Source organism: Melanotaenia boesemani, chromosome 4, assembly GCF_017639745.1.
Source record: "Melanotaenia boesemani isolate fMelBoe1 chromosome 4, fMelBoe1.pri, whole genome shotgun sequence".
NCBI classification, from domain to species: Eukaryota; Metazoa; Chordata; class Actinopteri; order Atheriniformes; family Melanotaeniidae; genus Melanotaenia; species Melanotaenia boesemani.
In genome coordinates this window covers 19288533-19316079 of record NC_055685.1, presented here as the reverse complement: position 1 = coordinate 19316079, position 27547 = coordinate 19288533, and the positions used below count along the sequence as shown (strand labels likewise).

At 39.0% G+C, this 27547-nt stretch overlaps 1 protein-coding gene across 2 annotated transcripts in view; it reads left to right on the top strand.

The window, feature by feature from the left end:
- The window catches only part of fbxw7 (F-box and WD repeat domain containing 7), a 104332-nt gene that overhangs the window by 74143 nt on the left and 2642 nt on the right, over window positions 1-27547 (top strand). Inside the window, exons 1-10 of one of the 2 annotated variants that reach the window (XM_041982863.1) lie at window positions 5484-5868; window positions 9867-9949; window positions 11002-11143; window positions 14810-14944; window positions 16917-17040; window positions 17229-17365; window positions 17990-18103; window positions 22634-22815; window positions 24267-24492; window positions 25111-25321. In XM_041982863.1, the coding sequence (XP_041838797.1) occupies window positions 5830-5868; window positions 9867-9949; window positions 11002-11143; window positions 14810-14944; window positions 16917-17040; window positions 17229-17365; window positions 17990-18103; window positions 22634-22815; window positions 24267-24492; window positions 25111-25321 (1393 nt within the window). In that variant the 5' untranslated portion in view covers window positions 5484-5829. Of the gene's footprint in view, window positions 1-5483; window positions 5869-9866; window positions 9950-11001; window positions 11144-14809; window positions 14945-16916; window positions 17041-17228; window positions 17366-17989; window positions 18104-22633; window positions 22816-24266; window positions 24493-25110; window positions 25322-27547 lie in introns of those variants that run through there. The other variant, XM_041982861.1, reaches the window with a different exon arrangement.

Sequence of the window (27547 nt, the reverse complement as noted above, 5' to 3'; positions counted from 1 at the left end):
TAGAGGCCAGAACATAACCAAACTTTTGCGTTGCTTAGTTTATCTTTCCTGATGTTTTAAAAGTTTTACACTGCCCTGACTGATGTTTAGTTTTTGACCAGTTTAGAAGTTTATATGCTCTACTGCTACTGTTATCTACACCAGACATACAGCACATAATACATGTCTGTTCAAGTGGAAGAGATGTTTTTTCATTACTTCAATATGACGCTTGCGTCAGATCAGTGTAATGGCTGAGAGCAGCATTAAAGTGCAAAGCGACACAAACTTAGTCCTTGATTAACTATTTCATTACTTCAGACATTTAAAAAAATGACCACTGTGAGAAAACCAACGAGGCAGTGTACCTCTTCTACAGTGTTTTTTTTTTACTCTCTTTCCCCAGCAGGACTACAAGGACATCTAGATTATTTATAACCTAGTGTCCTTGTAGTCCTGCTGGGAACAACTTTGTTTTTTTCTTCTCTAGGATGTGGATGTCCTTGCATGTCAAGCTACTGTTTGTTTACATTATTGATTTGACCTACAATTAGTTTATTGAAATTAAATTGAGATGTATTTTCCTTGGAAAGGCGAGCAACAGCTCAGGTCAGCAGAAATTATGATTGCTGAAAAAGTGAAGACGTATATTCCAAGACTGTGTGAAGCCACTTTGCTGTCTGAGCACTAACCGCTACAGTTTGAGTCCACTCATTCACCAGGCCTGTTTGAAGCAACTTTGACCATTTGTACCAGTTTCACTGCAGGAAATTCATATATTTGTTACCACAAAGACTGAGCACACTGACCATGTCTGGGCCTGAATCAGTCTTCATTCAGATGACCATACCAGATGAAGACTTGAGACTTGACATAGAATGCTCACCTTTACAATGACCCTGTTTACAAGCGCACCTTAAATCTGATCATTACCTGATTTATGGAGTTAGCAGATAATTCAAGTGGTCATGTAGACAGTAAAATTTGATATCCTTTATTCAAAACTACTATTATCGGATGATGAGATATCAAATTAACACAAAATTTTTCTCCCCAATACTCAGATGTCTTTGTGCATGCAGACCCGTATATCTGATTTATTTACTCTTTTTACATCTGCGCATGTGCCAAGAGCAGTGTTGCTTCTCTCTTTTCACTGTCTTCCATTAAAAAGATGGAAGCAGTGTAGTCACAATGTGAACAGATCAAAACAGAAAAAACACGATGTTGGGCAGCAGCGGAACATCGAGGTATAAACAAAGTAAAACATTTACCTGTAGACTATTTAGCAGCTCATTACCTCTCACATTAGCAGCTAACACAAAGACAGCGAGTGCCAGCATGTTTTGAAAATAACAGGAAATTATGTCACCACGCATGTACGTGTACGTACTAAGGAATAAATCCGATAATGGACTGGTGAATGCAAACATATTTTTCAATTATTGTATTTCAGACGTGAATGTAGACACGTCAGATTAGATGACTACAATTATCTCATTATTCCCAGACATCGGGTTTTGTTGGTCATGTAAACGGCCTCAATGTAGCGTAGACTAATGACATACCCATGCTTACCATTTAAAAAACAGCAGACCCTCAAGTTACTATGAATAGAACTGGGCCAACCATTGGTGAATCTACAGAGGTCGGCACCAAGTTTTCAGCCACAGTGAAATTATGATTGCAAAGGCACACCTGTTCAGATACAAAACCTTGCTGTTTGGTGTTGCCCTGTCACTAAATCTGCAAGCAGTTGACAGCACATCTGTTGCCTTACTTAAGATTTAAGTTTTAAGTCCCATTACAGTTTGAGATTGGTTATCATGTTTCAAAAGCTATAATTATAAAGGTGTAACAAGCAGTAGATGCAATAGGAGGGATTTGGTTAGAATCATAAATATGTAAGGAGACTGTAAAGAAAAATGTATTTCTCCAAAGCCTGGAAACTGTGGAGTTTAAAATATAAGCAGTGACACGTGTATTAGATGTCTCCCCACTTCTGCTTATTGTCATTACAAACAGTAATATTGCATCCCTGAGAGTACTTGAGGGCAAACATGTTTTCAAAGTTTACATGTATTTTGTTTTGCCAGTTTGTTCCTTCTCAAGGCAAACTGGCTGTATAATCGAGCTCCACAGCATTGCCTTTTGTTACATGATAAAATGTGGCCTTCACCACTGCCACATGGAAAAACTTTTCATTTAGAGCTAGTTACATGATAAATTACACACAACCCAGTATTTTCTTAATTCATTGTAAGGAAAAAAAAGTACCGTGTCACAAACCCTTTGGATTTGTTCTCCTCTCCATTGTATTGAAGCTGTGATAAATTTTTCCGCCTATTCATTTGTAGACCACTGCTGTCTAAGTATTATCTCAATGCCTCTCCTCTTCTATATCGTTTAAAATGCAACATCTGCTTGTATATCCAATCTCTAAATAATTGCCAATAATTGCAAATTCTGACCTCTGTTCTCATTTGTTTTCAATGAACCCCATTGATGTCACATGGGAGAAACCTCTGCTTATTGCTTTAATTTCTTTTTGGCCTGACCCCTTCAAACTTGAATGTCTGTCGCGTGGGTGGCTGTAGGTTATGTTAATTTAACTCCATACAGATGATGCCGTTAATATCCTTCATAGAATGCCATGATCCATGGTTATCTTATTCATCAAGCCTCCCCCACAGACACTGCATCTGTGCAGCCTGGAACGGAGATCACACTTCACCGTTTCAGAAAAATCTATTCAGGGCAGACCCCCAAGTTTTTGGGTTTTTTTTTTCCTCTGCAGAGAGGATAATCGCACAATGACACATGCCTGTTTAGTGATGCATCGCTGCCCAACAAGTATTTGCCTTCTTCAAGTTCAACACTTCACATTAAACATTTGCTCAAGAAAGGCCCCTTTCACTTGTTTGGCTTTTTTCCCACCAACATCTTGGAAATTGCTCCAGTCACACCTCCTCTGTCCCACTTAAACGGCTGTTAAATATTTCACTTGTGGATAGGATTTCTCAGATAGTCACTGAGCGTAACTTACTGTGACAAGTTCTATGATCAGAAAAGGCTTCTATTAATCTTCTGTTAATCGACTTTTTTCCCATTTTATTTTCATTTTGAAAGCCTGCAGGACAATGGCCGTCATAGGACCAACTTTGGACACCCCTGGTTTAGACAGAATTAGAGTCAGAACCCTGAAACTTCGACATTGAAGTTGCCTGTTTGTACACAGCTCAAAGACAGATCATTTGCATTTTTCCACCAGCTATCTACCATACTGCGATGTAATGTGTGTTTTAATGCATACTTAACTGTTCAGAAACTGCAGCAAAAGGAGGCATTTTCTGAAGGTAATGTTACTTTAATATTTTCCTCGATTAAAACTAACAATGCTACAAAAAGGAGGTTGCTTTTAGAAGAGGGCACCTGCTTTTGTTAGCTTTGTGTCTCATCAGCAGGATTTTGGTTTTGATAATCAGGAGGTCAGCAGTGAGTGAGGGGGGGTGAGGCCTGTTAATGCTTTACCAACCAGCAGAAGGAGAGCGACAAAGGAGGCCACGGCCCTTTGTAAGGCCACAGTGCAACCTCCCTCGCATGCCAAGCATTCCAACGGGTTGTGTAAAGGTTGCACCAGCATGGACCATCAAGAGGATCTTTCCTCTTGAGAACCACCTTCAACACACAAAGCTCCAGCTGCTCTGTCTTGATGCCCACTTAATTTCTTTTTTAAAGTTTCTGTACATTTATTACTGGTGCAACAAAATGACAATTAAGCTAAAATCCTACCACACCTTTTGTCTCAGCACAAGAAATCTTGATTTAATATTAATTTCTGCATCTTCCAGTTAATTTCTAACTTTTGTTTACACAGTTTAGGTAAATCACCATGCAGACAGCCTTTGGATTTTCTCTTGTTATACCAGTCTCTTTATCTTACAGTAAACTCTCAATTCTCAGATGGCAGATTTTATCAGTCCTCTTCTCCTCATGTGCCAGGTTACACATCAATTACAGGTGTGAGCCAGGAGTGTCTGAATGGCCGCCAAGTCTTAATGCTCCATTACCTGTGAATGCAGCCCTTCCCATGACCTTTCATTGTGTCCCATGTTTCGATGGCTTAATGCTGATATTGAGTGAGGTCAGCAGAAGCAAATATTGAATGTCATCTGAAACTATTGGTGTGTCAAACAGTTATGCATCAGTAGTCCAAAACATTTTATAGAGAAGAAAATATTGTGGCAAGCACTGAGGCACCAGCAAGGTTTAAATTACATCAGTGTTTGGTGATTATAAAAAAGAAGCTCAGGTTTTCTAATGGAAAATAACATGTTTCTGTTTGTTCTCCATTTCCCCAAGTTGATCAAACAAGTGGCGTTTGGTGTTTTAATTTTATATGGTTAACGCATCACAATCACTGGGGATTTTTTGTTTGAACAGACATTTAAGGGTTGTGACAGTTTACATTCACCTACACAGTGTTAATTTATTTTTAAACTAAAGCTGCCATCTTGAGGTTGTGAATTTCTCTAGCTGTAATAAGGCGTGTGAAGCCACCAGTGTTCTTGAGTGGGCAGGTGCAGTCAGCCATGGAAATGCAAATATTGGCCTGTAAAAAAGCAGGTGCAAACATGGATCGATTCACATCTTTTCACCCATGTGATCTGTTTTCTTGGATGTTGGTGGTCTTTCATGCAGTGTGTTTTATATGGATAAATGTGCTGGAAAAATATTAAAATAACTTGCATCGTTTTAGTAAAAATTGCAAGCACACACTACAAAATACATTTTTACAAGACCTAAAGTTAAAGCAAAGAGAAATAGTTTGCAGCTACATTTATTTCTTACTATTAAAGGAATTTGTTATTGAATCATTATTAGTGACACTCAAATTTTTGCTGGTAACATTTATGCTGCTTTTGATCAACTTTTGCATGGAAATGATAAACTTTTGACGTTCTGTTTCAAGCAGAAGCTGCCAGATTTTGCTAATTTGAGGATTGCCATTAAATTTATTCTCAAAACAAGCAATAATAGGCAAGTTACAGCCACTATTTTGTCGCATATATTCACAAAGCAATAAATAGTTGTATAGTGTGTGTGGTAGTTGCATGCATAATATATAATAAAGTGAACGTATCTTGAATGAAAATAGGGCGTTTAGTTGGTGCATGATGTGCTTTGGTTTTGCAACAAGTGGGGTCCACTGTTGATGCGGAAGACACGACAGGTGCGCACCCCACCCAGTCTCTGTGTGCTGCCTTGTCCGCTGCCACGCATGTATGTCCTCCAGTTCCCTGATTGCAGAGGATGCCCTGCACACAGTGCTGAATGTAAGATTGCACCATTCCTGCCGTCTCCACCGGGGAGGCTGTAATCCGATCCTGTTTGGAGGAGCCGTCGTGCAGCCTCTGAAGAGGAAGAGGGCACTGCTTTGCGCTCTGACGCTCTCCCCGGCCACTCCTCCCCTTTCTGCCGAGTGTCACCCTCTCCCTCTCTCATCTGATCACTCCCTTTGCACGGCTCGACTGGTCGGCGGTGCAGAAGCCTCCGGGATCGTCGCATCGCATTGTTCACCCATCGACCTAGCCCCCCCTCCCCTGTCAAGTCGAGGTGATACCGCGGAGCTCTTTTTCCATCCGTTTCCAAATGCCTTTACCGTGGGAATCTACTGCACGCTCGCCAGTCCGGTGACGTACCCGAGCATGTTCACATCAGAGACGGCGTCGGATTTACCTGAGAGTACACTGCCCTCGCACCATCGGAGCGATCTCCTCACCACACACACACATTTGGACTTCACCGATTGTCACTGAGGAGGAAAAAGGAAAACACCGGATTACAAGGATGGGGTTCTACGGCACTTTAAAGATGATTTTCTATAAAGTGAGTAGGGTTTCTGCTTGCACAAATTACCGTGTCACCTCCACCACGTCCCCATCTCTTATTATTGAATGTTTGACTCGCTCTGTCGCCCACATTATCTTTGACGCGCCTCTCGCGGCAGATTGTGCGGCCACTGCGGAGGATGAACAGCGGCGTAGCAGACCCCCAGAGACGCCTCTCTAATTGCCTGGGCCTTAATGTTATATTAGCACACCGTTAAATGTTGTAATACAACAGTGCGATTGGCCATCCTTTCCTTCATAGTAACTTCAGCTGTGTAAATAAGCGCCACCGCCGCATATCGGCTATTTGTGTTTTCTCTGTTAATGACTTTCTGCTTTGGTTCTTGTCGTTCTTACACATATATATATATAATATGAATGAATGGATGAATGAATGAATGCTCATATGTCTGTTGAATTAGCTGTTTGTGGAAGGCAAAGGACCTCATTTTTGTCTCATCAGTGTACAGCGCTCTGCACCTGTATCAGCTGTGGTCCTCCCTTTAACATTACCAACTGAATGCTTTTTCCATAAAATACATTCTACATAAATACGACTTTCCCCTGCATGTACCTCTATTCATAACATAATATACTTCAGTTGTTGAAAATACCAGCTCATGAACAGCCAGGTTCCTCTGCAGTCCTGTCCGGCTTGCAGGCTTATTATAATTCTACGTTATGCAGCACTGGTTATCTTCAACTGACCAAAGTGACTGCTTTAGATGTGTGCATGTGATCAGTCTGCCTCTGCCTGTTGGAGTAGCCTATTCCCTGACATTTTGCACTCGCCTCAGGCTCCAACCACAGATAATGGGTCACTGTGTCAGACTGCGTGAGGTAGATTCTCTTCAAGGATGTTGGGTGTGTTATGCAGGGTGTCACCCATACAGCAATGCTCCTTAACATGGAAATGCATGGTGCAAACAAAATATGTTTGTGGAGTTAAAATTAACATGGTGTAATGCAAGCAAAGTAGTTAATCATGTAATTTCTTAAAATCTGTGGTGGGGGACTTAGTTAATCAACGTAGAATATCATTGTCAGTCGATGGGTAGTGGGTTGTTTTGTGAGTTAATTAAATGTTTGTGCATTTGTATTCACCCTTCATTTTGTGCATGCACTAAGAAATAAGGATTTGAAGTTGTCCGACAGAGCTTTAATATTTTAGTGCTTCTATTTGCATCTTTATATTTGCATCCAGTAACTGAACAGGGCTGTTATTTTAAGGGGGCAGTCTAACCTATGTTTTTTTTTAGGTTTAATTGCAGTTTTAGTTCTTAGAAATCCTACAACTTGCTGATTCTTTCTAAAAACAACCAGTTAGAGGTTGCAAGTGTATGTTATTAGGAGACTATGTAATGACTGTTTAAAACAGTTTGAAAAATTAGAGGTTTTTGTCTTGAGGTTTTTTTAGGTGCTGTTTCAGTTGAACTGAATCAACACATTATGTAAGAATGATTGTAATCTTTAAGATATCATTAACTCTCTTCGTCTCCATCTGTCGTGCTTTTGGCCAGATAGGGAAGGGGAAGCCGAGGGGGGAGGAGAGACAATTCATTGGTAGTGATTTACAAACACTGCGTTCTCTGGTTACCTTTTCCCAGGCTGAAACACAAGAAGAAGCTGGTTACATGCTGTTTTTTCCTCCTTCCCCATGCCCATGTTCAGTTTGAGCTTTTCTTACATATGCACACACACACACACACTTGAAAGCATAAAGCAAGCCACTACTCCCCCTTTTTTCTTCTCTCTCACTCAGAAACACACACACAAAAGATATGCACACACCCACTGCATGCATACACACACCCAGGTTCTCCTTGGCTACTTAACTGCCAATGTAGTGAGATCACCAACTTAAGAACAAGGCAGTCGGGTTTAGTAGCCAAATCTTAGCTATCACTTAACTCCCTCTAATCAAGCAAATATTTAGATTTGGGCAAGTACATCACAAGCTACCTAACAAACTTTTTAAACATATGAATTGTTTACATGGTTTATGAATAATTTCTTTGTGCCATTTCTACACAATTTCCTCATGAGTCGGTTGAGGTTTAAATGATTTCCTTCAAAGCTTTCAGCAGCTTCACACATGAACTGAATTGTGAGGAAATCATCACAAATCAGATCACAATTTCTAATATCCAGGGTGCACTCAATCTGCAGGACATGTCAATGTGGTAATCGTGTACATATCTGTAGAAGCTAAGGCTTTGGTTGTCTGTCATTTGGTATGGTATCCTTAATAACCCTCATTAAATATTGATGTAGAGATCCAGTATTGATTATTAGTTCACAAATGCCTATGCTGATATCCTGCACATTATTCAGCATTTCTGAGGTTGAGATATTTTTTTTTTATATCATGACTTGCTGTTCTCAAGATTCTCATGAACTTATGATGTTGAAACCACAGAGGACCAAACGGACACAGGCACACCCGCACTTTCACTAAATTACTGTGATAAACAACAAAAAGTACACATCTTGAGGTAGACGTGTAATCATGCCACTGTAGAGCCAGACAGTATGGAGTCGAATGTCCAGTGCAGCACACAATACTACAATAACAAACCTGCATCAACAGAGCTTTGTTTGTCTCAAAGGGGGAAGTAAGTCTAATTTAAATCTGGTTTCTGGGTTCTATAAACCATCATCTAATTATACTACTACACCGTGATGGTCTGGAAAAAATGTCATGAGCCATAATAAGAGAATAAATCATATTTGAAATGTAAAGATTGTTTTTATAGTAATTAATTGATGTATAAATGCCACATGTTTGTAAGATTTGACTTGTTGCCCGTCTTTGTCTTCTTACGTGATAAATTATTTTTATGTCTTGGACTGTTGATCAAATAAAACAGTCAACATAACTGGCTTTCCCTTGTTATTTCGGAAGCCAATACACCATTTAAGTGTTCTTCCAAGTCCCATCTCTGCTAGATTTGGAACTAAAGCCACATATTCTGCAGAGCTTTTTACTTTAAAAAACTTTATAATGACCATAATTAAAGAATAAAACAGCAAGGCCAGACTATCTTTTTTTGGCTACACACTAAAAATCAGTGTTCACTTATTCAGGTAGTTTGTTTATTCATCAGAGCCTGGCAAGGAGATGCTGAGAAGTCCTGCCAGAGAGAGTGGCAGGCATAGGATGAAGAAAATTGGCTTGCCCAGGCCTTTACACAGGCTCCTTTGTTTGCACAGTAGGGTAGGTGGTAACAGGGACTGGGTGGTGTGCACACACACACACACACACACACAGGTGATGGAGAATAACAAAGAACTGACTTGCTTCTTGTTGGGTGAGTCACACTGTCACAAAAATGTACCTTGTACCTTCCCTCCAAGAGTCTTCATATTTTGTGGTTATCGTATGTGCATGAACATGTTGTACCTTCAGAGTCTGGAGGTGAATGGGTTTGTTTGCCTCTGGATATTATTGTATGTTTGGTTGCCCAGGGATTTTTTGTCTGGTTATCATGTTCAAGATGGAACACAAAGTTAAAGACAACAATGTCAAACAGTCACCTTCTTTGTATGCTGCTGTTTCATAATGTTGAGCTGTTTTATCTCCAGACCGAGTCATATCTTCATGTTTTGTTGTGGAACGTCTTTATAAATTGGATCTAACCGGTGCATTAAAGTTAAATTTCCTATTTGCATATAATAGTTGCTAGACTGGGTTGTTAGTATAAGAATATGCAGATTTTCTGACTTAATATTGAGGAAGTCTGTAACTTGCAAAAGACATTTTCTGCCTCTGTCACTGACTTTAAAGACCACCATGATCTGTTCCCATATTACATTTTCTTTTCGAGCACTAGCTTTTTAACAGGGATCAGACTTGGCCTCTAGATCCAAAGAATAGCTATCAAAAGAGGAATATTTAAAGATTTTTTTAAGAAAAGTGTTTGTTTTTTATGTTTCCTTCTCCAATGTTATGCTGTCATTTTTTTCTAATGTTTTCATTTTTCTCTCTTTTCCCAGATGAAGAGAAAGTTGGACCATGGTCCCGAGGTCCGATCTTTCCCTTCAGGAAAAAAACCCTGCAAAGGTCCAGAGTATCCGAGGTACAGTAAAATATACTACTTTTTACCTGGTTTGCTGCAGTGTCCTGCCTTTGTTTCCCATCTGGCACACATATAATAACTGAGCCTATTGTGAAGATAAATAAACACTGTCAAGTGTTGTAACTAAAGATGCTGAATATGTCCTTAAACAGAAGGATGCTTCATTGTATCGGCAGCATCCAGCCAGCAGTCCCAGATGTTTCTCTTGTGTTGAATATTTAATGTGTATGTTCACATGTAGCTACATTAAAATTCAAACCGAACAAAGCCACTTAACTGTAAATGTTGCTATGTAACTGGCTCCTTCTCAGTTTCCTCTCCCATTAAAAATGAATCAATAATAAAATTGACTCCCAGCTCCCCATTCTGCTGTCAGCAAGCAAAATCCAAAGCATTGAGGGTGCTCACTGGATGATTTTTCCTGCTGCCCTAATATTACAAAGGTATAGAAGGTCCTTTTTTGAAGTCCTGCAGCACTTCTTTTTCTCTCTTCATCTAGACACTAGAAAAGTGTGAGGGCCCGAACAAAATGTCTACAACTTTGCAGATTTAGAAATGTATACTTTGTTAAATGCTTGCAACTCTGCAGTAAATCGTGTCTTCATAAATGTTTTCATACCTCGGATGTTCATTTGATCCAGTGACCATTTTGGAGGCTGTAGTCTGAAGTCAGTATTTTGTTTTTGGCTGTGAATTTAGACTTTGTGGTGCATGAGATTTTACACATTCATAGTAAAATTTGAACAGAACAGAGATAAACAAGGAGAGTGCTGTATAATAATAAGACAAAATACAATATAGAAAATTTATTTTAGTAAAACAGAAGCTGGGTTTTTATTTAAAGTCAAATAAATTGCAAACACATGTGCACTTGGTTTAATAGCTACTTTGCTGCAACCTTTTGTGATATGTCTCTCAACATTTCTTTTTAAATCTTTGCAAAAGTCAAGTAAAGCTAAGTGTGGGCTTTTCATTTCTAAATGTTTATATGAATGTTGATTTTTTTTTTAATTGCTTTGTTTGTTTGTTGTTTTTTTTTCTGAAAATTGCAGCCCAACAGGAATTGTTCCATGTCCAGCTACACCCACCACATTTGGCCACATTAGAACAGCCAATAGTCAGGGGCAACAGAGACGACGAATCACCTCAATTCAGCCACCTACGGGTCTCCAAGAATGGCTCCGAACATTTCAGGTGAGCACATGCGTTTTATTCTTTTTCTGGGCAGTTGTAAACCTCATGAGTAAAAGCTCATCAAAAAGCAGATGGTGAACAATCACTGTTCACTTGGTCTCAGTGATAATTGCTGCCTTGTTGTTGTGGCCCAACACATAACCACAGGCACTGTAGCATGGAATTAGGATTAGCTGTACCTGTTGAGTAAAAAAAAACATGGTTATATGATCACACAAGTCTGATGTAGAGCCATGCTTTGTGTTAATGGCTGTCTTCTGTGATCCTATAAATACTGACTAGTTATTGATGTGCGAAATCTCAGTGATGAGATGGTACAAATGTACTTTCTTTCTCCTTCTATTAAGCCAAATTAAATCAGTTTTTCGTAACTGTACAGTCCATTGACTTATATAGATAAAAAGTTATGCAAGAATAATGTAACAATATTTTCTTGATTATTGTTGTCTCTGCTTATGTCATGCAATAGAAATTTCTGTCTTGTTAGTCTCGAGCACTAATGACTTCTGACCTTAAGGAAATAAGATGTAATTTAAACATATTAGCTATGATGGTCCCCCTGATTTCCATGTAATGAGTTGCCATGGATTTCATTATCTAAGAGAGTTTAAACTTATTATCTCTGAATGCCTGGTTGAACCTCTGACACCTCCGTGTTTGTTCTACGTGTAATAGTCCTGAGGCCTGAGCTGCCTCAGTCTTTAATCTTAAAGCACAGGCTACAGGCAGCTAAACCTTGAGCCTACATTCTGTACATTCCCTAGTCCAGTCCCAGCCTGTATGCAGCTCCTGCAGTGCAGCTAGAAGACAGTGTACTGTACCTACACAAAATATTTTGGGGTTTTGTGCTCTGGGATCAAAAAAAAGGACATACACGATTTAAATGTTGTGTTGCATTAAAAGATTAGTTGGACAGTTTAGTCCTTTTTCTTTTTAGCTGAGGATTTAATAAGAAAATTCATGCCCTCCAGAGTCCTTTAGATTAAATATCAGTACAGCTGGCCGCCAGTCATTATAGCTTAATATTAAAGCGTATTATCAAAAGTTAACCAAACTCCTAACCAATTGTAATGTTTGCAAAATCTATGTAGAGCTCACTAATGGCTATATGATTTAATTTGGACAAAAATTTATGAACAAGCCTTAATTGTTATATGAATGTTCAATTGTTTAAAGTTGAATCCCATTTAATTTAATCTAAACAACATACGTCTGCTGTATAAGATATAATAACTATGATTTTTGTGAATGTGTAGCTGATAGTAAATCCTGCACATTGGACTTGTTTTGTACTTTCGTGTTTTTTTTGTTTTTTTTCCATAATGAAATTCAGTTTCACAGTGTATACCTTTCATAATTGTTTTGTAAGCAGCCTGACACAATGATCGGTTAATCAAACAAATATGGTTTATTCTTTTACATTTTTATGTTAACATTGTTTTTGTTTACAGAAAGTGGATTATTAATTGATTGAACTAATGCCAAACCAATTGACATGGACTTATGTTTAATCCTTGAGCATGCATAATCACTTATTGATGAATGGATATGTTGCTAATTGGTCATTTGGATATAAAAAAAAACAAAGACTCAGTATAGAAGCTCAGGGAATGATTGTAATAGTCATAAGGAATTAACCTAGTACAAGATTTTCATTCTCCACAGTAAAGTGAAGACTTTTCTTGCATTTATGTAAGAAAAGTCTTCATTTTTCATTATTCCACATGTATCTCTGACATTTCCACCAGTGCTAGCTGGCAATGACAACAGTTAGAAGTGCAAAACTCCAGTGCAGAATGAGCCTACCACCATGCCAGGACCTTAACACTTGTCCTTCAGTAAGCTTAGCATGGATACTCTGCATGTCTAAGCAGAAACATGAAGCTCACATCTGTTTTTGTAACTGATGGGTTGTGTTAAAGATTTCCCAGTTAAACCTTCTTAGAGACACAGAGAACTTATGCAATATTCTGCAATGATTACACTCATATAGGAATCAATAAGAAGAGTTAAAACAGAAAACTGTCACAGTTGTTGAAAGTTGTACCCCTATGGAGAAAAATGTTTTAAGTAAAATAAATCCATATGTTTTGAGATGAAAAGTTGGCACCTACTGAGTACAGTGTCCTGTAAAAATGTATGTAAATAGTAGAGTGAAGATGTTTTGGCCCAAGGCACTGATGACATGAAAGCGAAGAAGAAATGGCTTAACTTTAATTTAAAAGTTTTATGTGCTGATAGATGAATGAATTTGCAAGAGTTACATCAGAAGTGTGTATACACCGCATGTTGGAATTTCCCAGGTTCAGGCACTGTGTTTTTTTTGGTGTTTTTGTTTTTGTTTTTTTAAGGCTAAGTGTTTTACAAACTAGAAATATCTCCGCTTGGATTGGGTGCTGTGAACCTGAGGTGGTAGAGATTTTGTTTGAACAAAAGTACAAATAATCAATGCCAGGGTGCTGATGTAGTACATAAGTAACTACTGTGTGGTCCTCTGTTAGGGAGAAAGACTCATTCTTCCTATTAACTTGTCAACCAGCACCGCTGTATAAATATTTTACATGGTTTATGTGTGTTGTAGCCTGTAATCACTTCTACAGTTCGGAACTTATCAGCTGTTAGAATCAGCATGCAGTTTGAGTAGTATTCAACTAAAATGTTGAGGCTGAAGACATAAGCCATCTAAGGTTTTCTGATTGTACTGATGGAGGCTGAATCCTGATTTTCAACTTTTCCACTAATGCGTTGCTTCAAGTGTTCGGACGCCTCAAGCATCTCTGCTACTGTGGAAGCCACATAGGGAACATTAGTATGTTACTCACACTGCACAAGACAGGAGGTTTCCAAGGTGCTCCAGTCAAAGACGGCAGTGAACAGGAACAATCATCCTACAACAAGCCAGTGCTGTTATCGGTTCACTTTTACATGTTTACAACTACGTTGTGAGCAGCAGTGCAGGCTCAGATATGCAGCAGATATTCTGATTGCAGTGCTACACTAGTGGCAAAAATATTTTACCCATTTTTAGTCACTACAGTTGTAAAGTTGCTGTTGCATAGTTTGATTTATCTTTTTAATTATTTTATTCATAGAAACTATTGAATGATGATAGTTCAGTTCCTTCGGCGTATCTCAAACTGGACAAATTGAGTTTTGTCTGCCAGTACTGCTGCAAAGCAGTGTTTTTAGAAAAGCATCACTGGTCTTCATCAGCACACTTTATACACATTTCTATGTCTTAAAAAAAACCTTGCACCTATTTAATAAGAAACCAAAGACATTCACCTCATGCATTGGACTTCTAATACACTAGTACACTAATATAATTTGCGTGTGTTACAAGACAAATCACATTTTTAAAGTTTCTGCCACTTTTATTCCCTACTTTAAAATATACTACTTTAAAATCCTAATTGTAATATAAAACCATGTAATATAAACAAGACTTGAATGAACATGAAGCTTCACACATCTCACCAGCATAAAGCTGTAGTGATATCAGATAGCATATGCAGTTGAGTAGTTGTACATGACTGACAACCAATAGTTCTGCATTTTCCATTAAATCATCTCCAGCTTTAGAGCAACCATGTTTCATGCTGTATTCATCAAACACGAGCTTATAAATAATTTGAAACCCAATTCTCTGTGGTGTGTGCATTGCAGAGCTGGACTGGCCCAGAGAAGCTGCTGGCGCTGGATGAGTTGATTGACAGCTGTGAGCCCACACAAGTCAAGCATATGATGCAGGTGATTGAGCCGCAGTTTCAGCGAGACTTCATCTCCCTGCTGCCCAAAGAGGTGAGTTCCTCTGTAGCCCTTATCTTCTGTCCCTGGACGTTTCCTCTTTCCCCTGACCTGAACTGCAACAGGAATCCTTATAGCTTGTTCTAGAGTGAACGTACCTGACATAAGCAAAGCATCCACCTCAGCCTTTGTCCTGCCGCAGTCTTCTTCCCACATTATTTTAAGACATCTACAGTAGAGGACCTGGGTTTCTTTTATATTATAACTGACAAATACAAATAGTTTGAAATGCCACACTAATTCTTTTATGTGATTAGATTGCACAAGAGATTCCTGTAAAGCAGTTTCTATCTGCTGTATGTTGTGTTGCAGATCAAGTGCATATCACTGTTTCTGGCAGGTGGGGTAGGGTGTGTGGTAGCATAGAGAGTGAGGCAATAGGCTGCAAGATTTCAAGGTGTCAGATCTATTTGATCCACAAGTAAATATACAAACAACCTTAGCTATGTTGACACTATGATGCCCCCCCGATTTTGATTTTCCTATTCCCCTTGCTGGAAATCTTTGGGGCTTCACTCTGGGTCATTTTTAGGAGGTAAAGGTAGAGTTATACCTGGAACTGCAAATATTTTCTGCTGATTTTTAAAAGCTATCACTATAAAAGCTCTGATATATCTTCAAGCAGGTAATGAATTGCTGGCCCAGACCGGCTTTTAGGTGATTGAATTATGCCTTCTATGGACTTTTGATGGCACTTTTTTTGGTCATGGCTTAAAGACGACAACAAGTGAGCAACTGCAACAATGTAAAAAAAAAACAGCCCATGAAGTCTAAAACATAGATTAAAAAATCCAGTCCAATATATTTATAGAGCACTTTAAACACAACAATGTCAACCAAAGTGCTGAATAGTGCCAAAGTTAACGTGGTAATAACTTTTTTAGCTTTATAAGTTAAAAGAAGAATTTTACAATGATCTGCAGACCGGAGAGAGAAACATGGCTAAACCCAACATATAAAGTATTACAGTGTTCCAACCTTGTTAGAAACATCTTTCAAAATCCTTTTTTTTTTTTTGCTAGCTGCCTAAGCTGAAGGAAACTGGACTTAACCACATTATTAATCTGGTCGTCCAGTTTCAAATCCTTCAACCTTTACGGCCAGACTCATAACAGCGTGCTTAACAAAGTTAAGTTTTAGCTGTCATGTAAAGACTAAAGAATAAGAAAGAATGCTTTGCTTTATTTTTTATGACTGTGTAGTGATTTCAAGACACTGGGTTGTTTTACTAAAATGGATGGTGTTTAGTAGTCTAACCTGAAATGCAGTGATTGCTGGGTGTGGGTCAGTGTCTTCTTAAGCCCTTCACATAGCTACATGTTGTGCCTCATATTGTCAAAAACCAAAAGGCAATCTCATTAACCTGCTATTGTTCTGCCTCAATAATTCACATTTCAAACTGAGGATGAGTCCCAGCCTGAAAGCATATGTGAATAGTCCTTCAGATTAATATAGATTAATTAAAGAAAAATATTTGCAAAGCAGCTTACACTTCATGATGCAGCACAGTCACTTGATCAAACAGTGGGTCCTCCACAGTTATAGCCCGGGCAGGTCTAGCAAGGATTGAACAAATATATACCCATTTTATTTTATTAGTGATGAAAAATTGATAAAACATGGAGTAATGCTTTTTACCAGGAGCTTTATGTATTTGTCCACTGGATTTACCTTAAACTGTAATCACTGGATTGTTACCTGCTGGTAGAAGAGTGTGTTGTGTACTATCTGTAGGTCAAACAGAAAAAGTGATTGATCTGGGTGGTATCAGTTCTGTTAATGTTGGGCATATATTTAAGTTTGTGGCTGTATCTTGCTGTTTCTTCCATTGTAATTTAATAAACTTATAATCTCTTTCTTTCACAAGTTTTTACTTTTAAATACACCAGGTCCAGAAAGTATAGTTTTATATCTTCTTTATCATTTGTGTCTTTACATCACTTGCATATTTCTCGTCTATCAACAGCTGGCTTTGTATGTGCTGTCATTCCTGGAACCGAAGGACCTCCTCCAAGCGGCACAGACGTGTCGCTACTGGCGCATCCTAGCAGAAGACAACCTGCTGTGGAAGGAGAAATGCAGAGAAGAGGGTGAGTCTTAAGTTTTTCAAGCAGATTCTGGCTGAGCAACACTGTGCTGTCGCCCTGTGGGACCAGTATGTAGCTACTGCTGTCTGTGCTGAACTAAAGTTACACCTGTTTTAAAAAGAGAAAAAAAAACTTTAGTTAGAAAGCCAGGAGCCTATTAGTTCAATCATCTACTTTATCTCTCCTAACAGGTATCGATGAGCCTCTTCTCCTGAAGAAAAGGAAAATTGTCAAGCCCGGTTTCACTCACAGCCCCTGGAAGAGTGCCTACATCAGGCAGCACAGAATAGACACTAACTGGAGGAGAGGGGATCTCAAATCACCCAAGGTAGCGTTTTCTTCCAACTTAAATTCCCCACTGCTTAGCTGATCATAAAGATCTGATATCTAATGGCTTTGAATCACAGAAAGATGGTTCAATAAAGGTCTGAAGTGTAGAATTGATGGAGAGATAATGATGTGCCAGGTTTGCAACATTTGTGTAGTAGGGCACAGGATCTCCTTCAGTCAGTTTTTTTTTTTTCCCTAGTTAGAAGTTTCCCATAATACATTACCTGCATGGTAAAGCAAATCCCTAATGCTCCATGAAAGATTTGTGAGTTTTTGAAACAGCCATAGGTCATTTTGGGCCACTACTGACATAAATTAGAGTCCTGTGCTCTTTGTACTGTTCTGCATATACAGTGAGTTTTGTCATTTGCTGAGCTGGCAGTCCTGTGGCCCAGTACCATACACTGCACATAAACACAGATGCATACAGCACTTCTGAAAAAACTATGTTCACCTGCAGCACTTTCTGACATTTTTCTCTTTATCTCATTTTCACTTTGATGTAGAATGCCCAGAGACATGCCACTGCTGGTGTCAGTTCTTGTTATTTACTTTGTCATCTCACACCTACCCATCTTCATGTCCCTCTCGTTGCATCTTGCCTCATCTGTCCCATCTTCAGGTGCTGAAAGGACATGATGACCATGTGATCACTTGCCTCCAGTTCTGTGGCAACCGCATTGTCAGTGGCTCTGACGACAACACGCTGAAAGTCTGGTCAGCTATCACAGGAAAGGTAAGGGGTTAACTAAGTTTCTATTTACTTAATTCTCCTTATGTCTCAGTGGCTTTCGTTTCCTCTGCACTGATACTTAGTGGGACCTTAATGATGCTTCAACACACCTGAGTCATTGTGCAGAACATCATAGGCTGTTGGATCCATTTAATTTGAGTCAGGTGTGTCAGAGCAGGGTTATATTGAAAACCTGCAGAACAGTGGCCCTCTTAGGATCAAATTGAGTAGCAGTGTTCTATAGCTTTGTGCAGTATATTAAAAATGCAGTGGTAGTACTGTAGTGTTAGAGAGAGGTTCACTATTTGTTGTATATCACAGCACTTTCCTGCCTCAGTGTTTTCAGAGGGGCTTTTTCCTAAAAATTTTCTGTACATCCATATTGCACATTTCTCTTTTTACAATTACTAAATTAGTGGTTGGAATTACGCTTTCCCTTTGATTTTACTAATTAAAAAATTTAAAGAAAATCCCTTAAAGAAATTTATATTTTGCAGCACTCGGCAGGAGTTTTTTTTTTTCTTTCTTATGGACATAATGGACCAGAAATTTTGCTTTCAATCCATGCAAAGACTCTGCCTTGAACACAAAGTTAAGTTGGCTCTCAACCAACCTGTGATTACATGCATATCACTCACAGCATTTGCTGAACTGAACAGATTTCACCAAGGTCATCCAATAGGCGCGAAGCTCAGTTTGGCTCTCCTTCACCCAAAGACTAATATCTTGTTGACAGGTTGGTGAGTTACAGCCTCTGAGGCTCCATATTGGTGGCAGATGTCTGCAGTGAGTCACATTACCAGCAGGCTCTGCTGATTTTGCCTAAAGCTACCTGTATCAGACTGACGTCACAGACACACCGTGTCCTGTCTGTGGTTTCTACAATGCTTATCTGCCGGGGAATAGCTTGTTTACTTTAGTCGTGAGGAAGTGATGAGCTTGAATCCTTTTATCTGGATGCTGGATTCTGAGCACACATCCCCTCTTTGCATTTCATCTCTTTGCTTCCTTAGCCCTCAACACCACAGAAAATCCCTCACTGGAGAGGAACAGGCAATTAAACCGAGTCAACCATTTCGGTGAAATGTCTGTCGATGCCAATAGAACTAAAATAAAAATACAATAAGATTTACCAGCACTTGCATTTATATTTCCTCTCTACTGTCAACGTTCTTTTGAGTTTTTGCAGATTATTGCTGTTTATTTTTATTTAAGTTAAAATCAGTTTGTGATGCTTCTTTTTGCTTCCTGTGTCCATCTTTTTCCTGTTCCTCTCAGTACTGTAAGTGGCAAGGATTCATTTTAGTGCACCTTTTACCTCCCTGACAAACTTTCAAACTTAAACAAAAGCTGTAGTCTCCCTCTCCCTAGCTGTGCATTTTATGTTGGACCTCAAGTCCTTCCTACAAGTGGATCAATAAGAGAAGAAATGGCAGCATGATGATCATCAGGATAAAGATTCTTTTACTTTATTCTCTCTCCTTTTGAAGTCTAAGTCCATTAGACTGAATGTGTGTCTTCCTTTCATTTAAAATCCTGCTCCAGTAGCTTGCACTGTACATTAAGGATTTTAAATTGATAAATTGGGGAAAGAAATTGGTCACATGGTAGACAAATTTTGCCAGGGGTAGGGCAGCAGTGTTTCTGCTAGCCTCATTTTCATCAGACGCCTTGTTGAACAATTTAAGATCAGAGTTTCCCCCCTGTGATGGGGTGAATCAAATGTTGCATGAGTCAATGTTTTCAAGTTAGCTTGAGCACACAGTGTCCTCAACCCGACTCTAAATATTGTATCAGATATAATGCAGACAGGCTCATTACAGATATTTCTATATTTTTCACCTTAAGGATTAATTTATCTTTCAAACTTACTGGGCATTTTTAGTGGTGTTTTAGCGGTTTTGCAGCACATTAACAGATTTGCATGAGCTTAGCCTAAATTTTTAAGTGTTCAGCAAATTTTTATCAGTGCAGCCAAATCTTTTCTATGTTTCATCTATGTAGCTACTTTTGTCCTGTCCTTGTTTCATCTTGTTATATAATACACATTGAATTGGGCCCATGCTGTGAGGCAATCTGGGAATTATTAAATGAGCACATTTATGTAAATGCATCACACCTCTGCAAAAACTAGGCCACTGTCTTAATTATTCAGGTAAGACAATGGCAGTTTGTTTGTGGTTAACGTAATGCAATGAGCAAATTCCAGAGATTTTCTAAAGTTTGTTTTTCTTCTAAAGAAACTGTTGGTTCAGATAATTTGTAAAGCCCTTGTCTTTATTGAATGGACCTTTTTGTCTTTACATGTCTCTAGTGTCAGCCAGAGTTGTCAATTTTCCATCCAGGCACACCAACAGCCACGCAAATCTCACTGCTTCAAAGGTGGCTGTCTGGTGTTTAACAGAGCAGCGCGTGTCCTTGGTGGTGCCTGTCAGCGGCAGCCTCAGCTGTCATGTAGATTTAAGATTGCAGACCACAGGTCTGCCATCGTATCTAGGGGGAGATGTTCCCTGCCAGATGCCGTAGCTGCATCAATACACGCTTCACCTTCTTTCCTTAAGCAACAAGATCCAGAGTTGCATCTGGAACGGCTAACAGATTGTTTCAAGATCGAGTAATGAATAGTGTTACATTTTAATTAAAGGAATCATAATTTCTGTTTGGGTTCATGAAAATGTCCTTATATCAAAAGAGCTATGTTTCCCTGCTGCTATGATATGACCCATTCCTGGGATCATGGTTTTCTCTGTAGAGAAAAAGTGTAGGGTGATCATATTTATGTGGCACATATATATCGACCTGTCAGTACAAGAAGTCAACGAATAAATGATTAAATGTCATCAAATCAGCAACACAAGGGATAAACTTCATTGTCAACGCTCCAATTATCCACTGTTACCCCTGATGTTTTGGTGCTTCAGCTGGCTCAGATGTCTTGACGGAAAATTAAATAGGATGCAAGCAGTTTGTTTTTTGTTTTTTCCAGCCAACATCTTTACTTTGTCTTTCAGCACAACCTAGTTTACATTTTTAAATATGTCATTATCCTAGAGACAGAGTAAGAACTAAAACATCTGTCATTAAACTGCCTGTGATTTAAGCAGAGGACATTCTTCAAGAATATCGTATGACATTTGTAATCACTTATTTTCGTATTTTCTTTTGATATGAGACTGCAGCCACATTCATCTTTTAATTACGTGGTGTTCGTCCATAATTACCCGATAGTGTTACCTGAGGTTATTTAATTTAACCTTGCAAAGCATTAGCTTTGTGCAAATTTAGCCCCATTGATCCTTTTTTTCTGATATTTCCCATTAATGTCAGCAGAGGCATGTCTTTGATACAAAGGGAAATCTGCTTCATACAATGTCCATCTCTTTGAGTGCTAAACCATATGCACTTCCACATGTTTTTGCTGAAACAAAGAGAGGATTTAGTTTGAAATGTAAAGCATTGTATGAAAAGCCTCGTGTGTTCAGAAAAGGCTTTCGCAGGTTGAGTAAAGGACTGCTAATCTTCCTTCATTCTCAGGGACAAGCTTATTCTATGTTTCTTGAGCAGACAGATAAAGATGCCTAAGCCCTTCATTTCAGATATTGTCTCTTCCCAGTGTTTGAGTAGGCTCTAATCACACTTATTCTTGTTCATGGAGCTCTTTTCTAAGTCTTGGATTCAAGTGAAAGCTTTTTTTTTGTTGTTGTATCCTTAGTGCACTCAGTTTACTTTGCACTGTTTTCCCGTTCACTGATGCAGCTTAATTTGTTATGCAAAGAACAAGTTATTAAAATAACAGTTTTAGCACCGAAGTGAAGTTGATTGTAAGGTCTTGAAACTTTGAACCACGGTGAAATGATTCTGTTCATCGCAGGATAGGAGGAGTCTGCGGGAGGAGAACTTTTCCCCCTGCTCAGTCGCTTATCAGCTGCAGTGAAGGGTCACATGTTGTACACTTCAGAGACGCTTTACTCTGAACCCCTCAGACTCAGAGCCACCGCCACCGTTTGCTCCTCTCCCTAAAGAATTTCAATTTAATGCTTTTGAGATAATTAAATCAGGCCACTAGTGGGACAAACTGCAGGGACGCAAATTCAGTTGATCAGAAAGATTTCCATAACTACTGCAATCAATAGCTAATCAACCATCTCTAATGAGGATGAATAGATGCATTTTACTGAGGATGGCTGTCAACACTTTCTGCAACAAGAATAAATTGGCCTCTTTTCCATAAGATAAGTAAAAGTAATTACAAAAGCTCATGGAGGGCTCAGAGATATTTTACCCTGGAACAACAGCAGCATGCAGGAACTTTGTCTTATAATATAAGGTTAAATGAATTTAATTTGACTTCTTCCTGCCTGAAGGCTACACGAGGTCAAACTGGAATAAAACCCCAAATGAGATTCTGTGTTCTTAAAGAGAGGTTTGATATGTGTGAATGTAATCATCCCAGATGCCTTTGAAACCAAGTTTCATTGTTGAAAGTAGCAGAGATAAACACACTAGTCATTGCTCCTCTTGTTGTTCTTACAGTGTCTGCGGACGTTGGTGGGCCACACAGGGGGTGTGTGGTCATCCCAGATGCGAGACAACATTATCATCAGCGGCTCCACTGATCGCACACTCAAGGTCTGGAACGCAGAGACGGGAGAATGTATCCACACCCTCTATGGGCATACCTCAACAGTGCGCTGCATGCACCTACACGAGAAAAGGTAAGGTGCAGTCTCATTGCTTCATGTTACATATCTTTAAAATCAACACTTTTCAAGCAGCTTTTGGTAGGACTGTTTATTAGAGTAGGTTTACTCTTTCTTCCTTGTTTTTTTTTTTTTTTTTTTTTAGAAAAATGTTCAAGCACTGCTTATTGCAGCATATTTATTGTGAACATTTGCTGTCGTTCTTTGTGTAATGAAAATCTTTTTTTAAAACCATTTAAGCAGTTATATTTTATAAACCAACAAATAATGAAAAAATGGTCAGACAAATAAATATAAAAAATAATTATGGTAGTTGCTCACTTAAGTAGATATATTTGTTAAATAAAAGCCTGTGTCTTATACTTGTATATTATTATGAATGTGTTACATTCCTAAACATAAAGCTTAACCTAGCAGCCACTTAGCTAGACATACACACTGATGTTAAAAAAAAAAAACAAAAAAAAAAACAGTAAGGATATCACTAAAGCTCATACTTGTAGACATTTAAAATTAACCAGTTTGTTTGCAATCAGTCAAAAGAAAAGAAAGCTTCAGAAAAGAAGGGTAAAAAGTGAACAGTTCCTTTAGTGCACCTCTTGATTGATAAGATATGACTTAATCAGGCAAAAAGAGCAGCTGCAGGATATCAGAAGACTGCATCTATGAAAGTGAGCATGTGATTTCATAGTGATTTTAGACCCTGTGAGCCATCTTAAGTGAACTACTACTCACTCATTCACTCGGTATCACACACTGGAGATTCAAAGTGCTCTTCTAGCCTTAGGGGGCCCAAGATTTTTGTGTAGCATTTGATTACTCACTCAGCGGAAAGGCTGTGAGCTGCAGACAATGAATAACATGTTGGTGATTTCCATCCATGTAGTGCTTCAAGGCATTTACTAAATGAAGAGTGTGAGCTACATGTAGCTACAACATTTTGTCCACTATTTTTCTTTCTTTTTATTTTTTTAAACATCGGAACTTTGTTTTTTTAAACTGTGTCTAGAATCCATTCAGTACAACTGTCTTCTCACAATAGTTGAAAAAAAAAGTAAAACCTGAGTACCAGTGACTCTTAAATGGAATTTCCTTTTTCTTGTAACCTATGATACATCTTTCTGTCTTAAAGACTTGTCTCGAGGCAATTGTTTGACTTAAATAGGACTTTCTGTACATTCATGAGGGAACATGAACGGGGTGCTATAGAAGAAGGAAATGTTCATAACAGCCTCATTATTCTGTCAGTGCAGCTGCCACAGTATGAATGCAGACATGTTTAGACTTTTGAGTTTAATCTTGCAGAACGACCACTTTGAAATATTTTACCTATGCAGAAAAGTGCAGTCCCACATGAACACATAGATTCACAATGGATGGAACTATTTGTCCTGGACCCACTTGCCCCTATCCTTGACTTGATTTCTACAACAAATGTCTGACTCGTCTTTGTGCTGGCTTTCCAGGGTGGTCAGTGGCTCTCGTGATGCTACACTTCGTGTTTGGAACATTGAGACAGGTCAGTGTTTACATGTCCTCATGGGCCATGTGGCGGCGGTGCGCTGCGTCCAGTACGATGGGCGACGGGTGGTCAGCGGTGCCTATGATTTCATGGTCAAAGTGTGGGACCCGGAAACAGAGACCTGCCTCCACACACTGCAGGGCCACACCAACAGAGTGTACTCATTACAGGTGAGCAGCCTCTTATATACCTGCTGTGTGCTTGCATGCATATGCAGCATGTTACTTCATGCATTTTATGAAATACTTACATTTTAACTGTGGAAAAGGTGGTGAACTGGCCTGAGAGCTGTATTTTTCTGTCCTAAACTGTAGGAGAATGAGCTTCACTGATATGCACAATGTAATATATCCCTGTGCTCATGAAGTTGGTTTGCTAGTGTGGCACACACCCAAAACCGTATTAACAGGTTTACTCAGTGTGATTGCTCTTGCATAATGATGTTGTCTTTGCTCATTTTTAGTTGCAGATTATGTTTTGACTTGTTCCAAATGTGTATTTGTTAATTGTTATTAATTTGGTGAAAGATCTTAATTCCTGTGTGTCCTCTAAAATGTCCTCCTCACACACATGATGGAGCACTTCAGCTTTGATGCTCTCTTACTGGATGTTGGGACAAAAGATGAGCTTTCACAGATTGATACAATTAATTAATTTCACCAGTTTAATCTTAAGTTTGTTAGTGGAAATGCTTACCGTTGGTAAGATGCAAGTTTGGGTGACAGCTGCAGTTGTCTTAAACTGATGAGTTGAACATCAGCCTGTTAAAGCTTGTTTTCTGTCTGTAGTTTGATGGGATCCATGTGGTGAGCGGTTCGCTGGACACGTCTATAAGGGTGTGGGATGTGGAGACGGGCAACTGCATCCACACGCTAACGGGGCATCAGTCCCTCACCAGCGGCATGGAGCTCAAAGACAACATTCTGGTCTCAGGCAACGCAGACTCTACTGTCAAGATCTGGGACATCAAGACGGGCCAGTGCCTGCAAACATTGCAAGGTGAGGACATTGGTTTGAATGTAGTGATAATTGCATTATATGTCAATGATAGGTAGTTCCAACAAATCAGAGAAAACCTTTATTTGGCATTTGCGCCAGGGGCATTATATGACATCGATGTTGGAATATCGTAGAAGGTATGATTCTGTGTTACATTAACTTATAATGGGAACAGTAGTTTAGTATCTTAAGGAGAATCTTTAGTTTTTTTTTTTTTTAGAGGTGTTTCTATTATTTATGGCCATATATGCATGACCCTTATGCTCACCTTTGTAGACACAATGAAATTGAACCGAAATTATTGACAGATGAAGTCTGAATTATTCATGGCTGATGAAAAAAAAATACAAAATTAAAATCAACTTTTCACACATGGGCAGAAAATCAGTTGAAGTGGTTCTTATAGTCAGTTTACTTAAAAAAACATACCATATTTCTGTTTCATTCCATATAAACTTAAGCTCAGTGCAGAACAGAAAGATAAAAGCAGCTCAAAATATACTTTTTCTACAAGGTCCACCTTGTTGAACTGGTTGATGGATTCTTCTTGGTTTTCATCAGTGTCATCTGGTTTCACCCCCTCCAATCTTACTTGTTGTCCAGTGTTTGTGTGGCAGACATAGAGGAGAGGTTGCAGCAGAGAAGTTGAATAGGATAGTTTGAAAATTATTAACAGTGCAATCATATTGCTTCCTCTGAAAGCAGATCATATACCAAAGTTTCCAACTTCTGCCTCCACTTGAACACATCCAATTGTTATTACATTAGTGGAAAGAAATGTGCTGCTTAAAAAGCACTTGGAATAATAGTCGTAATAGTGCAATTGTGCTGCAGATGCATGAATATTGAAGTATAAATTTGTAGTGCAATGCCAACAACAAAGTACAGAAGTTGTCACTTAGTTTGATAGTGACGGGCCAGTTAAAAGCCATGCTAATGACCTGTCAGTGTGCATGTGTGTGTGAGTTCGTTTGGAGACAGTGTTTTGCCAGCTTGCTGGTCCTGATTACAGTCTCACTTCCTTTGTCTTTGTCTAAATAATTCCAACTCCATTAGTGCTGCTTAGTGTTTCACAGGAAGTTGGAAATCCTTTACTGAATAGGAGAGGCAGCCACTAGTACCCCACCCCTAAATGTGCTCATTAGCAAACTACATCCCTCCATGCTGGTTCTTCAAACAGCAACACAAACAGCAGCTGAACAAAAGGATGCCCCAGTGAGAGCCTGAAGAGAGAGGGAGGGCCATGGCGGGTGGGGGGGCGAGCGTCTGTCTCATTGAAGAGAGAGTTTTGTAGACTGGGGGTCGGGGACTTTGTAGGTCATATAATTAGGTCAGCGGACATTTCTTCCATTCATTAGTGTGTTTTGATAAGACAATGGTCCAACAACAAGGCCATAGCTGTCATCTGAAGAGAGTATAGGTAATGATGGAGCTCTTTGTTGTGGTAACAGAGAGCCGAGGGAGACGGGAGGCAGGCATGTTGGGGGTTGGTGCAGTTCACTGTTGTATACATGGGTAAATAACTCAGCCTTTGAACTAATGCTAGACAGAAATAAAATTGTAAAATCTTTCTCTGAAAGACATTAATTTTTTTTTTTTTTGTTGTTGTTGTTGTTGTTGTTTTGTCTACCTAAATAGTAAAAAAAAACAAAACAGTTCACTTGCCCAAACTGGGTTTTTTGCTTGTGTTTTGTGTAGGACTAAGTGATTTGGATGTTGGATTTAAGATTTAAAGAAATCTCAATTACACGCTCATTTAAAGGCACAAATAAAGGCAGAAACAGCCACATCTGCCCTCAAACAGACCTGACGGAGGTGTAGCTGAGACTGCTAATTGTACCGCTACTCGTCCTAAAGCCTGCCTGGAGAAAACAGAAAACTCACCATGTCACAAAAGCTTGAGGGATAAGAGGTTTTAAATTGCACTGGAAACAGAGATAACTCTGGTGTAAACAAGCCTCTTTTTCTTTCTTTCTTTCTTTCTTTTTTCTTTCTTTCTTTCCTACCTTCCTTCCTAAAAAGGCACTGTTCCATGATCCCAGCAAAGGCTTGTTATATACATCTGCTTCAGAACCAACCAAGAACTAAATGTAGAGCTTCATGGATATCATTGCTGTTTACTACTCAATTATTTTTTTTCTATTTGTGATTGAAGTGAAATCTTTTATCACAAAAGCTTTTAAAGCCTCAATGCTTATATTTGGTGAGTTAGTGTCACTTAGGCCT